Below are 21,990 nucleotides of genomic sequence, written 5' to 3' on the forward strand. Positions count from 1 at the left end.
AGCGACCAGCGACTTATGGCGGGACTTCGGGACTGCGGCGGACATTTTGACATTGGGGGGTACTGACTTGGGGTCACTGACATCCCCAAAAACACTAATACAGTGATCAGTGCAAAAAAAAACCAAACTGACACTGTACTAATGGCAATGGGGAGGAAGGGGTTAACTTTATTTAGCAGGGAAGGGTTATAGGAGTGAGGGGAGTGTTTGACTAGGGAGCGGGGGTGTGTACTGGATGGGACAAGGCTGATTGAGAAAGAGAAACTGTTCTTTCTCGATCAGCTCATTCTCGAGCTGAGAAGGAAGTGACAGACAGCACAGCTACTGTAGCTGTGCTCTCTGTCACTGTTTGCCGCCGATCGCCGGGACATAACCGCTAAGGAGCGGCTGTGACCCGGCGACTGACATCTGCGGCGGTGATCCTCGGGACAAATAGGGAGGCGGCGCTCCTCGCGCGCTCCTTCTATTTGTTTACAAAACACACATCTTAAAATGTGGTTTTGCCTGTGAGTGCCGCCCTGCCGCCGTATATGTACAGTGGCTGGGCGGCATGCGGTTAAACATTGCAGTAAAATGGCCATATACAACTATGCAAACATTGCAATGAAATGGCCATATACAACTATGTCTCCAACTCTCCACAACATTTTTCCAGGAACTTACATCATGGGTTCTCTCCAACCAAACCATAGATTAGATAATAGGTGTAGATTTTAAATCAACAAGTGAGGACCATAAATATTTTTCAGCCTCTGTTAACCATTCTTTACACTCTCCCCCTCCCTCCCCCCAGCCCTTTGTATGGCATCATCCTTGCACCTGAATGATATCTGGATAGGTACCCAGTAGAAAAAGAGTTCACCAACTTTTCCCAACTACACCTTTCACTGCCATGCATTAATTATCTTTTTTTTGTACAAATGTCTTGCTATTCCACATCACTGATCCATGCATTCATGATCTCGTGGTATCTAATCATGCACATATCTCTGTAATTGTATAGTGAAAGCAAACTCCATTATATAGAGATTTCCTACCTGCCTAGCTGCAGAAGCTTTCCAGTCTGATTTTCGGTTAGTATGACTAGAATATATCACCCCTAATGTAGAGGAAATGACAAAGTATTTGTGGGGGGTAAAATCATTTACACTCTGAATAGGAAGATGTGGACCTGCAATAAAGTGGTCGCAGAAACCCTAAGGGGGACCCCACAACTTAACCCAAAAACTTTTAAATACCAATCTCACCAACAAAAACAAGGCTTACTGGTGGCCATGCAGCATTTTGACATTTACAGACAAAGTAGAAACTCTTAAGTAGACAGGCATGGATCTACACAAATTTGGAAACATGGCCAGCAAATTGTATGCGAACATACCTAAAGGCAGACACAAACCATTTGATATCTTAGTACTCTTGTCCCCTACTGGTCAAACAGTTGATGTCCCTGGCCAAATTATTATTACGTTACTTACAGCAGAACTCAGGCAAAAATTTTTTACATGTTCTTGTTGCTGATTTCCTACCATCACTGAATATGTCATTCATCTTCTGGTTTACTCAGTAGCTCTGAAATAGCCTACTCTTTTTTAAACGAAACTGTTAATTCTCTTTGGTTTCCTGTTTGTAAGACCAGTGGCTGCTATGCCTCCTATTCCCCAAGCAACTGGTCTTGGCAAATCCCTTCTGTATTTCTTTCTCCAGGAAGCAGTGATCTACTTCAGCCCCACTTGCAGTGGTGGAAAGACCGAGACTCTCGGACACATTCAACATGCACAGGCCTAGTGTACCTGCCACATTCACTACAATTCCCTGTGCTTGATGGGAAATGTAGTTTCCCTTTACTGCAGAGAGAAAGGAGAGGATATGATGTATCCCTATGGTTACACCTCCTCCTTGGCAGAGCAGATGCTGTTATCTTTTGAATTGCAGACATGAGGTCATGAAAATTTAATTAGACTTTTCTCCTCAATGGTAGGGATTTTAAAAATTGTATTACCTGTTTAGTGTTTTGTGTAGGAGGGTATACTAATAGGTGACTTTTTTTCCTATCCCGAAAGTCTTTTTTAATTAATTATGGCATGCACCAAGTATCATCACTCTGGGGGTGCCAGCCAGCCAGCCTTCTGAATTTTTTTTTTGTGTTGCAGCATGCAACTGTCTTTTCCATATAATCAGAAGAGGAGCTGTAGTGATAGTATCATAGACACTGCAGCATCTCTTGTGCCTGTCTGACAGTGGCAGTTCAGAGCCAAGGGGAGGACTTCTTCACGTGACAGAGCTGAAAAAAGGACTTCCCTCATTCTGATCTGTTGCTGTATCTGGTAAGAATAGTTGATTAGATCTGCACTAAAAGGGAGTCTGTGCTGAAGTGTTAGGCTGGGAGGGGGTGTCTGTACTGGGGAGTGTCTGTACTAAGGGGTATCTGCACTAGGGGGTGTCTGTACTGGGAGGTCTGTACTAAAGGTTTAGGCTGGGAGGGAGGATTTGTACTGGTGTTATATATACTGAAGGGTTAGGATGGAAGGGGGCTGTACTGGGGGGTCTAGACTGAGGAAGTCTGTACTGAGGGGTAGGCTGGGAGGGGGCTTCATCCAGGGGGATCTGTACTGAGGGGTTAGAATTTTATGGGAGAGACGGCTAGGAAGGGAGTCTGTAGTGAAGGGCCTGCACGGAAGGGTTAGACAAAGAGGTTGGTCTTTAATGAGGGGTTAGGATGGGTGGGGGTCTGGACTGTACTAGGGTTCTGTATTGAGAGGTTAAATTGGAAGGCTTTACTGAGGGGTTTGGCTAGATCGAAGGGCTCTATTTGGAGGAAGCTTTACTTTAGTAGTCTGTACTGAGCGGTCTGTACTGAAAGGTTAGGATGGTAGGGTGGTCTGTGCTATGGGGGTCTATACTGAGTGTTCTGTACTGAGGACTTAGAATGGAATGGGGGTCTGTACTTGGGGTGTATGCACTAAAGGGTTAGGCTGGGAGGGGTAACTGTTATTGGGGGTCTGTACTAGAGGGGGTCTGGACTGGAGGGGGGTCTGTATTGAAAGGTTTGACTGGGAAAGGGGTATGAGGTGGTGGACTAGGAGGGGGAATTCATGGTTGTGAGGGGAGGATTGGGGCTGTTGGCTGAGATTTGTACTGTGGAGGGATATGAGATTGGGGGTGAAGAGATTTGTAATCATAGGTTTTATTCTGCACAGTAGCCCATGTGTTGTATATTCCTGAGCCCTGCACATCTTTGAAGGCTGATATCTCTTCAGAAGTAGCTGTCACTGTCCACCACCTACACAACAAAGTCCCAGGACCTAAGGGCTACACAGCTAAGTTCTTAGGAATTCTGAAATAGCATCCTGGAACCCCTAACAGTCCCCTAAAACTACATTTGAAAGAGGAGTACCTGCTTATGGGATTAGAAGCATATATAAAAGTGCTTCCAAAAAAGGACATAGACCCTTTACTCCCTGGGTCCTAAAGACCTATTTTGTCAATCATCATGGTTGCTAATAAACTGACAGACTGTTTTCCATCTACCCAACCCTTTCCACCCTAAGCAAGTAGGTTTTGTTAAGGGCTGATCTGTAGGATCTACAGTATATGCATAAAGGTGAGTATGCAAAACACCACTCACTGCATGAAATCACCATAGTAACAATTGATACTGAAAATACCTTTAGTAAACTAATAGGTTAGTTCACCTTTCTGAACCGTTTCCAAAAAAAGCTCTTGCTTTCCCCCAGCATATAGCAAAACACTCTTCAGATTTTACAAAACTGCCCCCTTTCCCATTGCATAGTTCTATATTCTGCACAGCTTGCTTGCAAAAAGCTCTAGGTGGGTAACACCCTCTGGCCTTGGCTAAATGGCCAAATGGGCTGAGGGCTGGAAGCGTGCCCCCAGTGGCTGCTTCTGGCTTTTTCAAACTTTGCGATACGCAAAGTTCTCTTCAGTGTTCTCTCTCCCACTAGCAGCAGTGACTTCACTTTTTGGGAGAGCGCATCTGATAAAAATTCTAAGATAGTTTGATAACAATATCTACTCCAGACTGTCCCCCTTCTACTCGAAACCTCAGACATATGAAATCTAAACCAAGGTACTGCTTAATTTCTTCATTAGAACAAGAGACTCGGCATCCATCAAAAATACACATTCACAAGGGGGACTCCTTGCGAACCTACACAACACTGGAGTTTACAATATTTCATGCTTATTTTTTCACACAACCAGATATGAGTCCTCTAAATACCCTAACTAGATAGACTCTTGAGTCTGTAGTGGATCACCCCTGGAACCTTATAGGTCTATTACACTGCAGTGTCTGCTGCTTATCAAAAGGGATCAGTGAACAAAGCAAAGTTTGGTTCACCTGACATTCGCAGAACCCAGCAGGAAATACACAAAGCCCACAAATCCCACTGAAATATTTTGAAGCCAAATTTTGTATGCACTTTGTGTGACAAACCCTAGCCTAAAAGTCTAGTAAATTTCCACAAATTATTTTTAAGTTTTGGTTCCCAATAATTTTAGTTGAGTTTGGACTAGAGGCGGACTGACCATTTGGAAACTTGGGCACTGCCCGAGGGCCCGGGGTCAGTAGGGGGCCCCATGAGATGCCCCTAGTACCTTTTTCATATGCTTTTTTGAGTTTGGGCAAGGTCACAGGGGCCCCATGATCCCCTATTGCCCGGGGCCCCATGTGTTGTCAGTCCGCCCCTGTTTTGGACTGACGTTCAAATATCCAAGCAGTTTAGCGACTGCCCTGTAAAATGAACCTGAGTACATTTGGCTCATCCCTCCTTACCACCACAAGTCAAACATAATGCTCTAATAAAGGACCATATGGAGAGAAATTAAAAAGAGCTACATAAAACCCTACACCTGTTCAGATACCTCCCTTTCTATGCAAACCCAATACATGCTCTCCCAGATGTGACAAAATATGGGCTTGGATGGTTAGGGAATGTATGAAAAGCTGACCCTCACAGAAGCCATCTACTATGCCTATAGTAATCCAGGAACTAACACCTTTTATACTTGAAGGAATTAGACACAAAGTTGAAAAAAAAACAAAAAATAGCTCAGTTTTTCAAAAGATGGAAATGCTATATTCCTGCATCATTTACGTGAGAAGAAATGCACAATACAATGGAAACTTTAAAAGATACCACATAGGGATGATAGGGAGGACTTTTTGGTTCTTTGGGTCCCTTGAAGATATAGATGTGATTGATAGTCTCCTTTTATGTTGTTATCATACTTTTTAATGTACCTGTACATCACTGGCATTTCTGTTTGGTTAACCTGTTCTGTATTCTCTAGAAGTTGCCTCAGACCTATGTCTTGTATACAGTTAGGTATAGTATAACTTGTATATTGTTTATGTAACACATTGCATTATCTGCCACCTTTAAATGCTGGACCTCTATGTACTCTCATGTACCAGATTTGGTAGCAACTCTTTGATAACCCTCCATCATACTAAATATGTCAAGTTTTGCAGAATGTTCTCACTATCTTTGAATGCAATGACTGGCCTATACTCAGTTTTTTAAAGCTATAAAATGCAAAGTTGCTGACATAAAAGGCCACATAAAAGACAAAATTAATACATGTCACCTTATGGTTTCCATGGATGCAACAAGAAGTGAAAGAATGTTGGGGAGATTACAAGTTGTCACATGTCACCATTACAAAATATACACCTATGTCCTGTGACAGCTGTAAATTTGTGTATTTCAAAATGCTTTCTGCCTTGCTGACAATGGTTAAAAATACTCAGTAGGTAGTAAATAGATATATGACCTTTATTTCTGCTTGGCCATTCTGTTTCCAGTATGAAGATGTTCTATTCAATAGTATAAGTGTTAACAAATAGTATAAGTGTTAACACCATTTATTTTACACTTAGGTGCAAATCAGCTGTGCCGAGAAGGACATTTGTCAGATGTTCAATATCAGCTCTGTACAGACACAAGGAGATGCTGATTTCTTCATCAACCAACTTGGAATTCCTACAGTTCAGTTTATTTTTGAAGATAAAAAGACCAAGGTATTTCAAAATGAAAACGTGCAAGATGATTGTAGTTGTTTGAATTACTGAAACTAATTAGTGAAGCATGTGTGCTTATCCTCCTCATAGTATTGTACAGTATTTTCTATACACCAATGATGTGTGCAGGCACACATGCACAGGCTACAGTGTACAAATTCTGCATTTACTATAAAGTATGGTTTGCTATAAAATGTTTTTGGACCTTTCTAACTACTGTCACAATATTTAAAAGTGCATAATATGTAAAAATGAAACCATATGGAGTGGCCAAAAGGAGAAAAAGTTTCCTGATAAATAGCCACCATCCCCAAAATATGGAGTTGAATGTAAAGAAAGAGAGCCCTTAAAATTGGCTGGGACTTTGAAGGCATAGATACATAGGTTTAATTAAAAATGTGAAATCTTTATTTTGTCAAATTACACACATAAAAATTACACAATAAACCATTGCTGATCATATCAGAACATCATCATCAAAACATATTGTTTTAAAAGAATTTCAGGAACGATTTACATAGATCCAATGTGTTTTGGAGTGATTTCACTCCTTCCTCAAGGAAAAGAGAACTCTGCATAAGGTAGTGGCGTCCCGAGGCAGGTGCGGGGGTTGCGGTCCACACAGGGTGACATCGACCGCACGGGGTGACACTGGACCCGCTCCACAAAAACGTAAGTTGCAAAGCAAGCCGACGATCCCCACAGGATGGATCAGATCCATCTTGCGGGGATCGTCAGCTTTCTTTACAACTTACCTTTTCTTGGAGCGGGTCCGGTGTCACCCCGTATAGGTTGCATGCCAATCCGCTCCAAGAAAAGGTAAATTGTAAAGAAAGCCGACGATCCCCGCAAGATGGATCTGCTGTTTGAGCATAATGGATCGGAGTCTGGTCCATTATGCTCAATCCGCAGATGTGATCCATTCTGCGGGGATCGTCAGAGGGGGTGTCACCAAGTGTTACCGCACCGGGTGACACCTACCCTAGGGACACCTCTGGCATAAGGGTGATATGATCTACAAAATTGAAAATATATTTATTTAGAGCATTACTTAAGTCAATGGACAATAAATTTTTGTGATTCTCAGTTTCTATGCTTACAATATAGAAGAGTGAGAAGACATGAAACAGTCTTCAAACAAACTTAAAAACAGGGCTTCAGTCTGCCGCTACCTCACGAGCCAGGGAACCGGCGAGTCTCAGGTACTCAAGGCCCCCCCAAAAGTGGATCGCAGGGGCCCCCCAGATCATTGTAAACGGAGGGCTTGAATAATAAAAAGCATCTCCAAAAAGGAATTTACACAGTAAAATAAACCAATATGACCCCTCTGGGTAAAACCCACCATTGCATTTGTGAGCATCTCGATATTTGGGGACCTCAACCAAATCTAGCCAGGTACACTGAAGAGCATATAAGTATGAGTCTTCAGAGATATATGTCCAATAGACCGCATAAACCTTTACAGGTACTGTCAGTGAAAAAAAAAGATAACACATAAATATATCAGTATGTATATCCTTAAGCTAGCAAGAAAAGAAAAAAATGTATAACTACTAATTCCCAAGAAAAGACAGGGAAAAGGGAAATCTTTCTAGTAGATAACAAAAAAAAAAAAAAGGGAGGAACTGCTGTAGAGTGATCCTAAAGAGTCCGCACTGGCCCAGAAAGACAAGGAGTATTCAAGTGTGAAAGTTGAAACTCAATTATACAGGGACCTCATTAAGAGGTTTATCCAATCTTCTGGCAGAGACTAACAGCCTACAAGGAAGCAGACAGAGGGAAAAACATGGTGTCCAAATACTAAAACCATGCTGCCTCCATGGCCCCCCCCCCCCCCCCCGAAACACCTATGCGCGGCGTCACCACGCCACAACGTGCGGAGTGACATCATGCATTGGCAGACCACCGACAAGCTGAGAGAAAGCACGGCTGCTGGGTGCAGAAGGCACAGCAAAGCCAAAACACCACCACAGTGGCCAAGCAAAGCTACATTCACTAGGCCAAATCTTTTAAAACACTATGTTTTGATGGTGATGTTCTAATATGATCAGCAATGGAGCAATGGTTTATTGTGTATACAAAGCATTGTTGTTACCAAACAAATAGCCTTGATGGGGATGTTATAATATATTCTCAGATGGTATGTTATGTCATCAATTTTATGTGTGTAATTTGGTAAAATAAAAATTTCACATTTTTAAGTCAATTTATGTAGGTATGCCTTCAAAGTCCCAACCAATTTTAGGGGGTCCCTTTCTTTAGATTCAACTCCATATGGAGTGGTCTGGCCATAGCAGGAGAAAGTCATACCGAAACTGTTGTCAGGGTCAAGATCTGAAACTGAAACCTTGGTGGTGTCTGACTGTAGCTCTTCTTCCCGTGCCACCTGAGATGCTGGACAGCTACCTGTCTGATCCCCTGGACACTCTTGCCTTGTACCTTGTTCCTGGTGAACCTTGAACTCTTTGCGCCTCTCATGAACTTATTGATTTAAGCCATGTATCTGCATTTTCTGCTTGCCAGAGTATTATTGTGCTCTCTCCAGCCGATATCTTGCTTCTTGCATATCTACAGCTGTCCGTATCTATGTCACCACTTGTTACTGATCTTTGGCTTGTTCCTTGACCAGGGGCGGACTGACCAAGCTTCCGCTTGATCCCAGTGCAACCACTTGTTCCCAACCTTTGGCTTGCTACTGACTATTCTTCTTCTTGATCCTTACCTGCCACGTCTGTTATAGAACCCCAGATTGCTCACCTCCTGGTGGTGTGATCCTGAGGATTGTGACCTTGCACTAGCATGCAGCAAACCCATATCCACCACTAGGAGAACTGGTGAAGACCGGTTAGTGTTAGACCCCATACCTCGGGTGAGCCTGCATCATTCACTAGGATGATCTGTTCATATACTTATCCTGCTGCTAATCTGAACCTCTATACTGCTATAGCTACTGGTCTTTGAGCCTGACTCCTGACAGTGACAACTGTTGTCCGCTCTGCACTCCCAAGGTTGCCATTAAACACCATTTTTCTAGACTTGCCCACATTTCCTTTCCATATGGGAAAGTGAAATCTCAAATTGAAACCGGTAAAAACCATGGAATCCATTTCCATCTGGTGGTTTTTAAATTCGGGTAGCTGCCACATGATCTAGGTCCTACATGGGAATCCACTAAGCATATTATGAAAACCAAAGCCATAAATAGATAGGCATTTGCTCAATATGATTTCAACATATACATAAGTATCATAAGGCATAAAACTGATATACAAGTGTATATAAAGTGCTGTCCCAACTCCACCTATAATAGTGAGAGTCCTACAGAAGGGTGTCACATTGGTCCAGTAATATCTTCTCCACCACTTGTGAGTAATATATGAATTTCCCACTTACCAGAAGGTGTTGACCCCCATAATGGATGGTCAAATGTTGCTTAGATGATCAAATGGTATTTGGATTCCCAACTGTAAGCTCTCATATGGTGGGTCTCCAAGCTCCCCTTTTCTTAATAATGGCTCTCAGAAGAACTCAGAATAAAAAACAGAGATCCATATAATGTACTCTAAATCAGCCCTAGATTTCCACTTGCCTGATCGCATTGGGCGAGTGGAAATAAGGTGGGGACGAGCAGCGCCGGGACTATGGGTGTGTGGGAGGGGTGGCGGTTGGGGCGGTGACAAGCAGTGATCTCCTGTATGGCTTTCAATGAAACAGCTGAAAGCCGCCGGAGGGAGAGAAGGAAATGCGGCTTCCAGCTGCTTCATTGAAAACCATACAGGAGATCACTGCTTGTCACCGCTGCACAGATCATACCTGATTGTTCCGTCTCTTTCCTGGCCTCCCAACCCTCCCCCCTATCCACCGTGCCAATAGGAGACTGGGCACTGAGGAGCACACAGCTGGGGGTGGGGGCCAGGAAAGAAACTGAATGATCAGATAGGATCTGTGCTCCTCCTCTCCCTCCTGTGGCTTTCACCTGCTTCATTGAAGAAGGAGGGAGGAGAAGGAAAGGTTGGATCTGCTATACATCCCCCTGTTCCCACCAACACTGCAGTCCGTGCAGCTTCAGAGGATGTGTGGGCTGGAATTTGAACACAGCAGCCGACAACTCTGATGCTTCTGAATGAGCATGTGAGTCTGACCTACCTTCCTTCCTTCCACCCACCCCTTCCTTCCATCCATCCCTTCATTTCTTCCACCCCTCCCTTCCTTCCACCCACCCTTCCTTTCTTCCACCTCTTCCTTCCTTCCACCCACCCTTCCTATCCTCCCACCTTCCCTCCTTCCTCTCCTTCCTTCCTTCCACCCCTCCCTTCCTTCCTTCCACCCATCCTTCCACCAACCCCTTCCTTCCTTCCACCTACCCCTCACTTCCCTCTGATCCTTCCTTCCACCCCTCCCTTTCTTCCACTCACCCCTTTATTCCACTCACCCCTTCCTTCTACCCCTCCCTTCCTTCCTACCTTCCACCCCCCTTCCTTCATTCCTTCATTCCACCCCTTCCTTCCACCTCTCCTTTCATTCCTTCCAGCCACCCTTCCTTCCTTCCACTTCCTTCCTTCTACTCCTCCCACCTTCTTTCCTTCCACTCCTCCCTCTCTTCCTCCCTCCCTGCCTTCCTTCCTTCCTTTCCTTCCACCCCTCCCTCCCTCCCTTCCACCCCTCCCTCCCTCCCTTCCACCCCTTTCTCCCTTTCTTCCATCCATCCCTCCCTTCCTTCATTCTTTCCTCTTACTTTCTTCCTTCCTTCCCTTCCTGCATTCTGCATAAAATATTTAACAGTGCCATTTCATGAGATAATTTTTGAGGGTGTGTTTAGGGGCAGAATTAGGGGCAGGTTAGGGGTTGGGTAGTTCAACTGATGGTGAGTAACTCTTGACTAGTAGCTCAGGCCTTGAAATTTTGAGCCTTGCTCTAAATGAAGTATTTATTAGGAACTATGGTTCATAAAATAGATAAAAACATACTCACATTGTATGGTGCCTGTACCTCGCACCAGTCTGTACAGCCAATGTGGATACAACATGTCTCTAAGGTTCACTGGCGTATGTTTGAAGCCATATGTTAGCAAGCCAGATGTGACATCATGTAGGACCCGAAAGTGATGGAATCACACTCCTATGTATGCTCCTATGTACAGCAGTGTGCCCACGTGGTAATGATGGCAGAACTACAGCCCTGGTAGTATATGTTAACAGTGCCAGGCAAGCAGTGGTAGAACAAGACATTAATGGTGACTGGATGTGCTCATGGGGCAGGGATATGAAATGGTGAACGGAGGTGGGATTTTCTTCAGGCCTGCAGCACAGGGTGTGCACATGGGGGCAGAATATATGCAATGGTAAAAGGAGGTGGAATTTTCTTCAGGCCTTCAGCACAGGAGAGGCTTAGACTGTAGAGAAAATGTTTTGGGTTACAAAATTGCAAAAAAAAAGAATCTTTAGCACCTGCAGCAGGGACTTTGTAATTGTTGCTGATCCAGGAATGGTCCATTTAAGCGCTTGTAATTTTGTTCATTTTAAGGGCTTGTTAATTTTGTTCATTTTAAGGGCTTTGCACTTTGAAAAGTGACCAGCATTTAGATCAATCATCAAAGAGCATTAAAAAGGGATTGTATCACATCATCACTGCCTGCTTTAACCTCCTGAACCCCACAGTAATACACCACAATCATGTGCATTGCACACTGTGGTGGGGGAGTTTCAAAGCAATCCTATTGATTTTAATAGGTCATATTTGGTGGGTGGTAGCACCAGCTGAAAATGAAAGGGGATATTATTTATATACTGTATGAATATTCTCTGCTAAGGGCAGACAGCAGTTTAATGCCATTGTCTCACAAGACCTTTCCTGGTACAAAATGGCATAGGTTAATCATCTCTGGACCTGCCGTTGCAGAGCTGACAGAATTTCTGCCCCAGCGTGTCTACTGTTTCCAGGGAATATACACTGCATAACACAAAGTCATTGCATAGCCTCTTGAACTTTTGCAAGGGTTCAGCTGTTCAGAGGAATGCTCACTTAAAGAGGGCACTGAGAGGAATATGAAGGTGACAGCACTGTCACCATGACCAGCTGTAGGACATGGGGCTGCAAAACAAGCTCTGATGTGTTCCCTATTCTGCATCCTTCTCAGTTGCCAGATGAGTTATCTATAAGTTATAAAATGTACCTGTTGTGGGGGTAGCTCAGGTGGGGTTTCACCTTCCCTGGGAAAAAGATAGTCCAAACAGCAGGGCTTTCTTAAAATCTGACTTGTCATCTGTTTTATTTACAGGGTTGCAAGCATCAAAACAAAACAGAAAATAAATCCTCACCATCCAGGCAATAACTAAACACAAAAGATTCCTCAATCAAAAGTGAAGGGCTTCTCCCTGTCACCAACAAAATGAAAACAGTATGGAAACCTTTTCCTTGCTTTTATAACACAAACTTTCATCCACAGCTCACTCAGATATGAGTCTCTGAGTCCCAGGCCACGAGCAACTTCTTGCTCCAGCCCTGCCTTATTTATACCACCTGCTGGTGGTCATCAGTGGACCACAAAATCAGGTTCGGAACCACCTCTGCCATAGTGGCCCAAAAAACCGGGAATGGACTCCACCTTAATCTCCCAGATATGATCGCATGCAAGGTGACACATAGAGTCCATTGATCAACTCGCCTTTCATACTGTCACACTGTTCACACTTGCTGGACCTCGTATCTGTGGTCAGGTGTATCCTCCTGCTGACTGCATGGTCTAGCGCTTTGAAGACATTACCTTCCTTTGAAAGTGAAGGGCAGATAAATGGTGGCAGGGAACATGCTAATGCAGTACAGCAGAGGCCACAATTTCACAAAAGGGGCTGACTCTACTAGCCGGAAAGGCAGGAGTTGTAAAGCTAGACATTTTGCCAAGCTGGGCTTGAGGGTGTCGTTGGATGTATAATACGTCTACGTATGTTCTAGCAGCTGGAGAAGAGAAACTTGCCTGCTTAGTGCACGAGCCGTAGGTAGGTATGGCAGTGTAGGTAGGAAGGTAGTAAAAATTAGAGTGAGGTTGCAGCCTGCGCTTGCCCCTACTCAGCATGGCCCCATGCTGATCCTCTTCTGATAACGAAGAACCATAATGTAAACCTCTGAAACCCCTTGAAAGACTTCAGTCCCTATTGCTGGAAGCTTCTGATGGGGAATCTTGTATAGTGGGGGTAGCATTGGAAAAGAAGGAGCTGAAAGAAGAAGCAGTGTAGACCTTTTCCTGCTGATGGCTAACATTCAGGTGTTGCTCCCACTCATACTGAGTCTCTGTATACATGTGGTACCCAAATGACACACACTGTAGTATTGCCTTGCTTGAAATGTCTGCAAATGATTACTGTGCAGTCTGTAGCATGTATTAAAAAGAACCACACACCTATGCTCTGGGCAATCGAGCAAGGGATAACAGTACCCTGCAACTGTGGAGCTCTACCATCTAGTGGAATAGGGCAACTGCTCCCTCCACTCCTCGTGAGCTGACCCTGGATGACTTTCTGCCTTGCTGATGTTGTGAATCATCCTCACTTTCCTCTTCTGCTATATCTGACACCCCAATACAGTCAACTTATTCGTTATCAACCCCTTTCCTAATCACTGAAGGCAACATGGGAGTAGACTGCAGCTACTGGAACATGTGTTCCAGTTGGTCCTGTTGTCCTCCCCCTCCCATGCTGCTAATTGCTTCACATCCTCTTGCAGCAAGTGACTGTTACTGTGCTCAAATAATTCTGTGGACTCTCCCTTGCCAGTTGGCTGGGCACTGCTGTTGATGGGGAAGCAAAACAATGTGTTTTAAAGGCTGCCAATGTTTTAAACTACTCCACACCTGATAGACAGAAGAGGAGGATTTTAAAAGCTTGTTTAGCCATTCTATTACATTCTCCTGGTGCAGTGGCTGAATACAATGCCCTCTGCTAGAAAAGAAAGAGACATATGCCCTGCCTCTAGAGGTTACCGCCAGACCACTGCTTTAGGCTATGGATGCAGAGGATGCTCATCCCTTCTCAGCTGCATGGGAACAACTTCTCCCTTTAAGCCTCCCAGACATTAGTCATTAATAGCTATGGTAAGAACTGTATGTGGGGGGTGTGGTGCTTGGATGCACTGGAAATTGTCCGGCTTTTGTGGACTAAATTGTACCACAAACAAATGTCAGATTTTGTGGTGCACCAACAACTTCATGCTGCTGTTGCTGCTTCTGACCCCTTAACACACACACAAAAAAAATTATATATATAAATATTGTGACATTATGAAAGGCGAGGTGATTGATGGAAGCTATGTGTCACCTTGCATGCGTTCATATCTGGGAAACTAAGGTGGAGTCTAGCCTGGGTTTTCCAGGCCACTTTGGCAGTGTTGGTTCTGGACTGGATTTTGTGGTCCACTGATGACCACCAGCAGGTGGTATAAATCAAGCAGGACTGGAGCAAGAAGTTGCTCTTGGCTTGGGACTCAGAGAACCATACCTGACAGAGCTGTGGATGAAAGAGTTTGCATGGTACAAGGAAGGAAAAGGTTTGCACACTGTTTTGTTTTGTTGGTGACAGGGAGAAGCCCTTCACCTGTGAGATAGGAATCGTCTGTTTAGTAAGTGCCTGGATGGCAAAGGTTTATTTTCTGTTCCGATTTGTTTATGATGCATGCAACCTTTTAAATAAAACTGGCTACAAGTCAGATTTTTAAGAAAGACCTGCCGTCTGGACTACCTTTTTCCCAGGGAAGGTGATCCCCCACCTGAGCAAACCCCCCCCAATATATATATACACGCATATATACATGTACGCACATGAACTTTAATGGCATCCCAGTCTTAGTCTGTATGGTTCCATATTGAGTTGGCCCACCCTTTGCAGCTGTAACAGCTTCAAATCTTCGGGGAAGGCTGTCCACAAGGTTTAGGAGTGTGTCTGTGGGAATGTTTGACCATTCTTCCAAAAGCGCATTTGTGAGGCCAGGCACTGATGTTGGACGAGAACGCCTGGCTCACAATCTCCACTCTAATTCATCCCAAAGGTGTTCTAATGGGTTGAGGTTAAGACAAGTCCAGTCAAGTTCATCCACCCCAAACTCTCTCATCCATGTCTTTATGGACCTTGCTTTGTGCACTGGTGCTCAGTAATATTGAAACAGGAAGGGCCATCTTCAAACTGTTCCCACAAAGTTGGGAGCATGAAATTGTCCAAAATGTCTTGGTATGCTGACGCCTTAAGAGTTCCATTCACTGGAACTAAGAGGCCAAGCCCAACCCCTGAAAAACAACTCTACACCATAATCCTGCCACCACCAGACTTTTCACTTGGCACAATGCAGTCAGGCAAGTACCGTTCTTCTGGCAATTGCCAAACCCAGACGCTTCCATCGGATTGCCAGACAGAGAAGCGTGATTCATCACTCTAGAGAACACATATCCACTGCTCTAGAATCCAGTGGTGGTGTGCTTTACACCACTGCAGCCTATGCTTTGCATTGCACTTGGTGATGTAAGGTTTGGACACAGCTTCTCGACCGTGGAAACCCATACCATGAAGCTCTCTACCTACTGTTGTTGTGCTAATCTGAAGGCCACATGAAGTTTGGAGGTATTTATCTATTGACTCTGCAGACAGTTGACAACTTTTGCGCACTGTGCACTTCAGCATGTTCTGACATTTTATGTAGCCTACCACTTCATGGCTGAGTTGCTGTTGTTCCCAGTTGCTTCCACTTTGTTATAATACCACTAACAGTTGACTGTGGAATATTTAGTAGCAGGGAAATTTCACAGATGCCCAAGTGGCAACCTATCACAGTACCACGCTTCAATTCACTGAGCTCCTGAGGGTGACCCATTCTTTCACAAATGTTTTTTGAAGCAGTCTGCATGCCTAGGTGCTTGATTTTATAAACCTGTAATACATATATATATATATATATATATATATATATATATATATACACACACACACAGTGAAGGAAGAAAATAAGTATTTGATCCCCTGCTGATTTTGAATGTTTGCCCACTCGCAAAGATTTTCCCATTTACCTCATATGCGTTGATTACTGCAATTCAGTTTTATGATTTTCAGATTTGTTCTTTCTTTCAGATTGTTCTTTTTTTTCTGTCTTTATCTCATATGCCATATGAATGGAGCCATAGCAGACCTGAGTAACTGTTGGCCATATTGTGGCTAGGTCACTACTATGTAATCTCTATAAATTAAGGTGTTTCCATCTGTCTGGAGCCATATCAAACCTGAATCGTCCTTGGGGATATTGTGGCTGTATCACAGCAAAGTGCAATTGATCTCTGTTTATTGAGATCTCTCCATCTGGTAAAGAATGTGTGAGCACTAGTGTCATTCTCTTGGAAAGCCATTATCATTCAGCTTGATTCACAGATCAATATTGTCAACATATCAACACATGTCAACATATATGGATGTTTTAATGATCTTTGATAGTTTTTATTCCTACTTTTCTTCATAATTTTGGAATAATGTTAATAATTATTATTATTATACAGGATTTATATAGCGCCAACAGCTCAGCGCTTTACAATATAAAAGGGGGACAATACAGTTCAATACAAGAGGGTTCGGAGGGCCCTGCTCTTTGGAGCTTACAATCTAAGGAGGGTACATTGCTGTATCTACATTAGTATGTATAGCACCTTAAAGTAACAGTGCACCTATTTAGTGAGAAGTAAGACATCAGTCTGTGGGGTAGATTTACTAAAACTGGTGCACTCAGAATCTGGTGCAGCTGTGCATGGTAGCCAATCAGATTCTCACCTCGGCTTGTTCATTTGAGCTTTGGCAATAAAATCTGGAAGCTGATTGGTTTTTATGCAGATTAGATTAGATTTTTCACTCTCAAGCTCTTTTAAATAAATCCCCATGTTTTGTTCAACTCTTCTCTCCACCAAAAAATATGTATTACACTAAGATGACCTACAGTATTTTTTATGAAAGGTTGATGGTACTGTCTTACTGTCATAGTGTCTGATTAGTGAAGGGGCTAGCGGGCATATCACTGAAATACATACCTGCTGTTATTAGCAGACATATTTTCCTCTATATAATCGAAGAATACGATTTCATACACACATCAACATTTCACAATTCACAATTGCATTATTTTTTCATGATTTTAATTCCAAAAAGCTTAAAGTATATGTCAAGGTAAAATACAAATTATTTAATACATATTTAGTACATCTCTGCAATACATGCACATTTCCATATATTGTGTCCCTTTAAAAACACTGCAGAAAAATAAATGTGCCAGAAATATAGAATGCTGTTACCTTCCTCTTTGACTTGACAACACTGTGTATTTTGAGCTCTGAGTTTCTAAGCATGTAGTGTCAGCATTGCCTATTGAATTTCTGATGGATTACAAAGAACTCAACCCTCTCTCTATGTCCTTCACTCTCCTCATCTCCCTAACCCCTTCTTGTGCAAAGGAAAAGAGCACAGAAAGTTATTAGCTCATAAGACTTCTGGCCAAATCAACAGGTATTCATTGCACTTATTTAACATCTATAACAAAAAAAACATTTTATGGTATATTTAACAGACCAAACGGGGAAGATAAGAAAAAAAATAATTGTTAGGGTTTACATATACTTTAGGAGATTGTCATCTTTAAAAAAAAAAAAAAAGAAAAAATCCAATTCCTTGACTTCACTACTGCTAATTTTCCTATTACAGATTCTTACAAGTTCAGAGCAAAGAATTTGCCAGGCACTGGAACAATAGTTCCTTTTACTATACCACATTGTTAATTGAAATGTCTGTGTTTGCAAGCGTTATGTTAATAGGGAGGTTTTCAATTTGAATACACTGCTGCACCTGCTTGAGAAAAAAATTACGTTAAATTAAATATAATGCTGAGGCCTCCGTGAAAGAGAAAATAAAGCAGATGCTCACTGATTAAGAGTGCAGTGTTTAAGACAAGCTTTTGGTCGAATGAACATTTTTCCTGTCACTTAACAGCTGTTCAACAGTTTGTGTTCCAGATCATAGTAGTTACCACCTAGTCTATAATTAAAAGGAATGAATGTACTTGTGTATAGCTGAACTAAAAGGTATTTTTTTCTAATGGTGTTGGGTGGGCAAAATGATACTGGTTATGCTTTGAAGATAAAATAGATCATACTGATTTATTTTTTTTTTGCATTGAAAGCTCTAGAGAAAACTGGTTTCTATGTTTAGCTTTTAGTTAATGGCCATACCTAATAACTCACACTTTTCAGGTGCACAATGGATCAATGTGGATGACACAATGTAAAATGTATAGGAATAATATTACTACAATAGTTTTACACTAGCATCTGCAAATGGTAAAAAGGGGATTTGTTGAATGAATTTTCAAAGCATCATAAATACATGAGCTGCTACCACATAGAATCCTCTCAGTATCTTAACCAAATAAATATAGGGGTGATAACTGTCATCGTTTACGCTGGTTTTGATGATGGGTTAGCGGCAACACCTCTATGCATTCCACAGATTTAACCGATCTGCTTCTTCAGAAGTCATGGTAGATATATTTGTACTGTTAAAATAAATCCAAGAATTACATGTTAGTGTAAACAGAATCAATTTACATAAAATACATACATACTGCATTCCTCATAATACTTAAGGACACAGGACCAGGCGTTGTTTTCAATTTAGAATATTTGCTTGTGTGCAGTTTCTAGGTGTATATGCATTACATATTAAGCAAAGATAAGTGATGTCATTGTTCTCTATGTCCACTGATCACAATACTCTAGTACACTTTAAAAGGCACAGCTCAGGTGCCTAGTTGAGGGTTTACTCACAGCTGTTGCATGTTTTTTGTATTTGCTTTAAGACTCAAGACAATGAAAAAAACATTGCTATGCTGGACAAATTGCATCAGAGGGCTACCGTGAGAGTGTACTTATTTGGGCCCTCTGCAGGGCCCAAGGGAGTCATTCTGAGGGTCCCAGATGCAGAATAAATAACTGCAATTGTGACATCTGTACAGATCTCCACTCTGGCCTCTGGATATTCAAAGAAAGCTTCCTTGTTAAAGTTGAGTATATTACAGGCTGGCACCAACCTGCGCCCTAAAGTTACATGAGGCCACTGCCAGTAATCCAAGACCAATAGGACCATTGGGACACGTCTGGTACAGGCAGATCCCATAACACAAGTACGCTTAGAAGCTTTATAGGTTCACTTATATAGGTTATTTTTACAATCCCCATAATGGAAAACCTTATAAACTTTACTGCCTATATACATGTGATGCTGTATATACTTGTGTCATCTGTGTTCTCTAGTCTACATATGAAATATCCCTGTCTTTTTAAAAAGCATTTTCAGAAAAATGAATCAGACATATGCCTTGCACTAGAGGTGATCAGAAAAACAAAGAATGGGGCAACTAGACTCATGAATTAAGGGTCAGATCATTGAATATGTACCTAAACCTCATTAGAGGAGGTAATTTAGCCTCTTTATTGTTATGCTCTGAGGCATCCTGGATCCACACCTTCAACATTGGGGGACCTGCCAGTTTAAATACATTACATTCTATGACCTGTTTTCTTGATGAAAGGTAAGCATCCTAAACATAGATTATGATGCAGTGTTATAATATGTTACCTCAATTACTTCTTTGGCCATAAAAGCAATATAGGGACATATCTTACTATTGTTTGCAATTGTTTATTATTACAGGTACTTATTTAGAGCCAGGGACGGACTGATCATTTGAGCACTCGGGCACTTCCTGAGGGCCCGGGGTCAGTAGGGGGCCCCATGAGATGCCCCTGGTACCTTTCATAGGCTTTTTTGGGTGTGGTTTGAGTGTGAGCGAGGACACAGGGGCCCCATGATCTCTTATTTCCCGGGGGCCCAATGAGTTGTCAATCTGCCCCTGTTTAGAGCTATAAATGTATTCAGCACTTTACATATACATATATATTGTACAGTCACATCAGTCCCTAACCCCCAAGGCATGTACAATTTAAGGTCCGTGACTCACATTCATACATACACATACTAGGGCCAATTTAGATAGGAGCCAATTAACCAACCAGTATGTCTTTGGATTGTGGGAGGAAACCAGAGGAAACCCACACAGGCACAGGGAGAACATGCAGACTCCAGGCAGGTAGTGACATGGTTGGGATTTGAACCAACGACCCTAGTGCTGCTAGGAGGAAGTGCCAAGCACTTAGCCACTGTGTCTACCACATACAGTATGTTCTTATTATATGTCTGTACATTGAGACCTTTTGATCAAATATACACTTTACAGTTATCAGTTTTATTTATTGTATCGATACTAACATGCTATGCCCTTATGTTGTGCTTGTGTGTTGTTTTTAACTATAATTTTTTTTATTGTCTTATTTATTTCTGGTGTCCCGCAAAAGTGTACCCTTTGTTGCCCAATTTTATTTTATTTTTGCCAGCTACATATGCTTATATTTAGCTATTTATTAGCATGGTGTGAGCTCCATTAATGTTATATTGCCGTGCTTATGCACTTTAACATTGCAATGCCACATTTTTAAACTGTATTTTCCTCTTTTGAACCACTTCCCCTCTGGAAGATTTTACCCCCTTCATGACCAGGCCAATTTCTTTAAGTGGTATATGATTACCACCGGGGTTTTAAAATTTTAATTATTTAAAAGAAAAAAGACTGACATTTTTTACTTTCTGATATAAAGCATATCCCAAAAAATAATTTAACAAAATCAAATGTCTTAATACATTTTGGCCAGAATGTATTCTGAGTCTTTGGTTAAAAAAATCCTAATAAGTGTATATTGATAGGTTTGTGTGCATGTTTCAGTATCTACAAACTATGGTATATATACTGGAATTTTTATTTCTTTATTTAATTCTAGTAATTGCGGTGATTAGCGACTTATAACGGGACTGTGATGTTGCGACGGTCAATCTGATACTAATTGATGCTGGGGGGAAGTGCCACTGACATCACCAGTGCCATTATTACAGTGATCAATGCTAATAATATGAACTGTCACTATACTAATGACACTGGGCAGGAAGAGGTTTACATCTAGGGTGATCAAGCGGTTAAATATGTGCCTAACATGTGTTTGAGTGTACTGTATGATACTTTCACTGTAGAGCTAAACAATTGAGTACTGTCCGTGATACTTTTTTTATGTGCACTAACATACAATTTTGAGGACAAGCTTTCATGGAGTGTCCCCTTCTTCAAGGTCCAAGCAGTACTGCTTGGACCTTGAAGAAGGGGACACTCCCCGAAAGCTTGTCCTCAAAATTGTATGTTAGTGCAAATATAAAAAGTATCACGGACAGTACTCAATTGTTTCTCTCGCAAATGCACTAATATCGCTACAATCACCTCAAGCACTGTGTATCTAGTTGTTTTAATTTCCTGCTTAGCAGGGAATAAAAAATAAGCTAGATCCCCTTATATAATGATATAATACTCAGCCACTGCCACAAATTAATGATAAGCTGCTGGGAGCACCTAAATGTGTTCCCACATCAATAAAATTGCTCAAGAATAGTGCTGCACTGCCCCCTAGTGACCCAAAAAACAAACTAATAATAAATAAACACCCCCCTGAACATCAAACCAAATGTGTAAATGAATAGATATGTGAAAACAAATACAGCCAATAGTTAATAAGAAATCTGGCTGAGCCACTAAATCCAAATGATATGTGAAACATATATCAAAAATAAAACACAATCAAGTAGCAATAAACACCCGGCCAACCTATAATACACACTCATGTATTATAGGTTGGCCATTAATGCAAGAAACATTCATGCAAGAAGGTTGCCATGAGGTGCCATACACTTTTTGTTGTCATCATAAAGGAGTGAATGGCACTGATTTATGTTTATTTTTGTAGCAGTTTCTGGGACTTACTGCATGGTTTTGAGGATCTATGT

The 21,990-nt window shown here is 42.1% G+C and overlaps 1 protein-coding gene across 1 annotated transcript in view; it reads left to right on the top strand.

The window, feature by feature from the left end:
* NAALADL2 (N-acetylated alpha-linked acidic dipeptidase like 2) overlaps positions 1-21,990 on the top strand; it is a 578,047-nt gene that overhangs the window by 311,528 nt on the left and 244,529 nt on the right. The window contains exon 8 of the mRNA XM_089675680.1: positions 5,903-6,043. Within this exon, the coding sequence (XP_089531806.1) occupies positions 5,903-6,043 (141 nt within the window). The remainder of the gene's footprint in view (positions 1-5,902; positions 6,044-21,990) is intronic.

This window comes from Staurois parvus, unplaced genomic scaffold (assembly GCF_062004578.1).
Source record: "Staurois parvus isolate SC_StPar_1 unplaced genomic scaffold, SC_StPar_1.0 ptg000155l, whole genome shotgun sequence".
Classification (NCBI taxonomy): Eukaryota; Metazoa; Chordata; class Amphibia; order Anura; family Ranidae; genus Staurois; species Staurois parvus.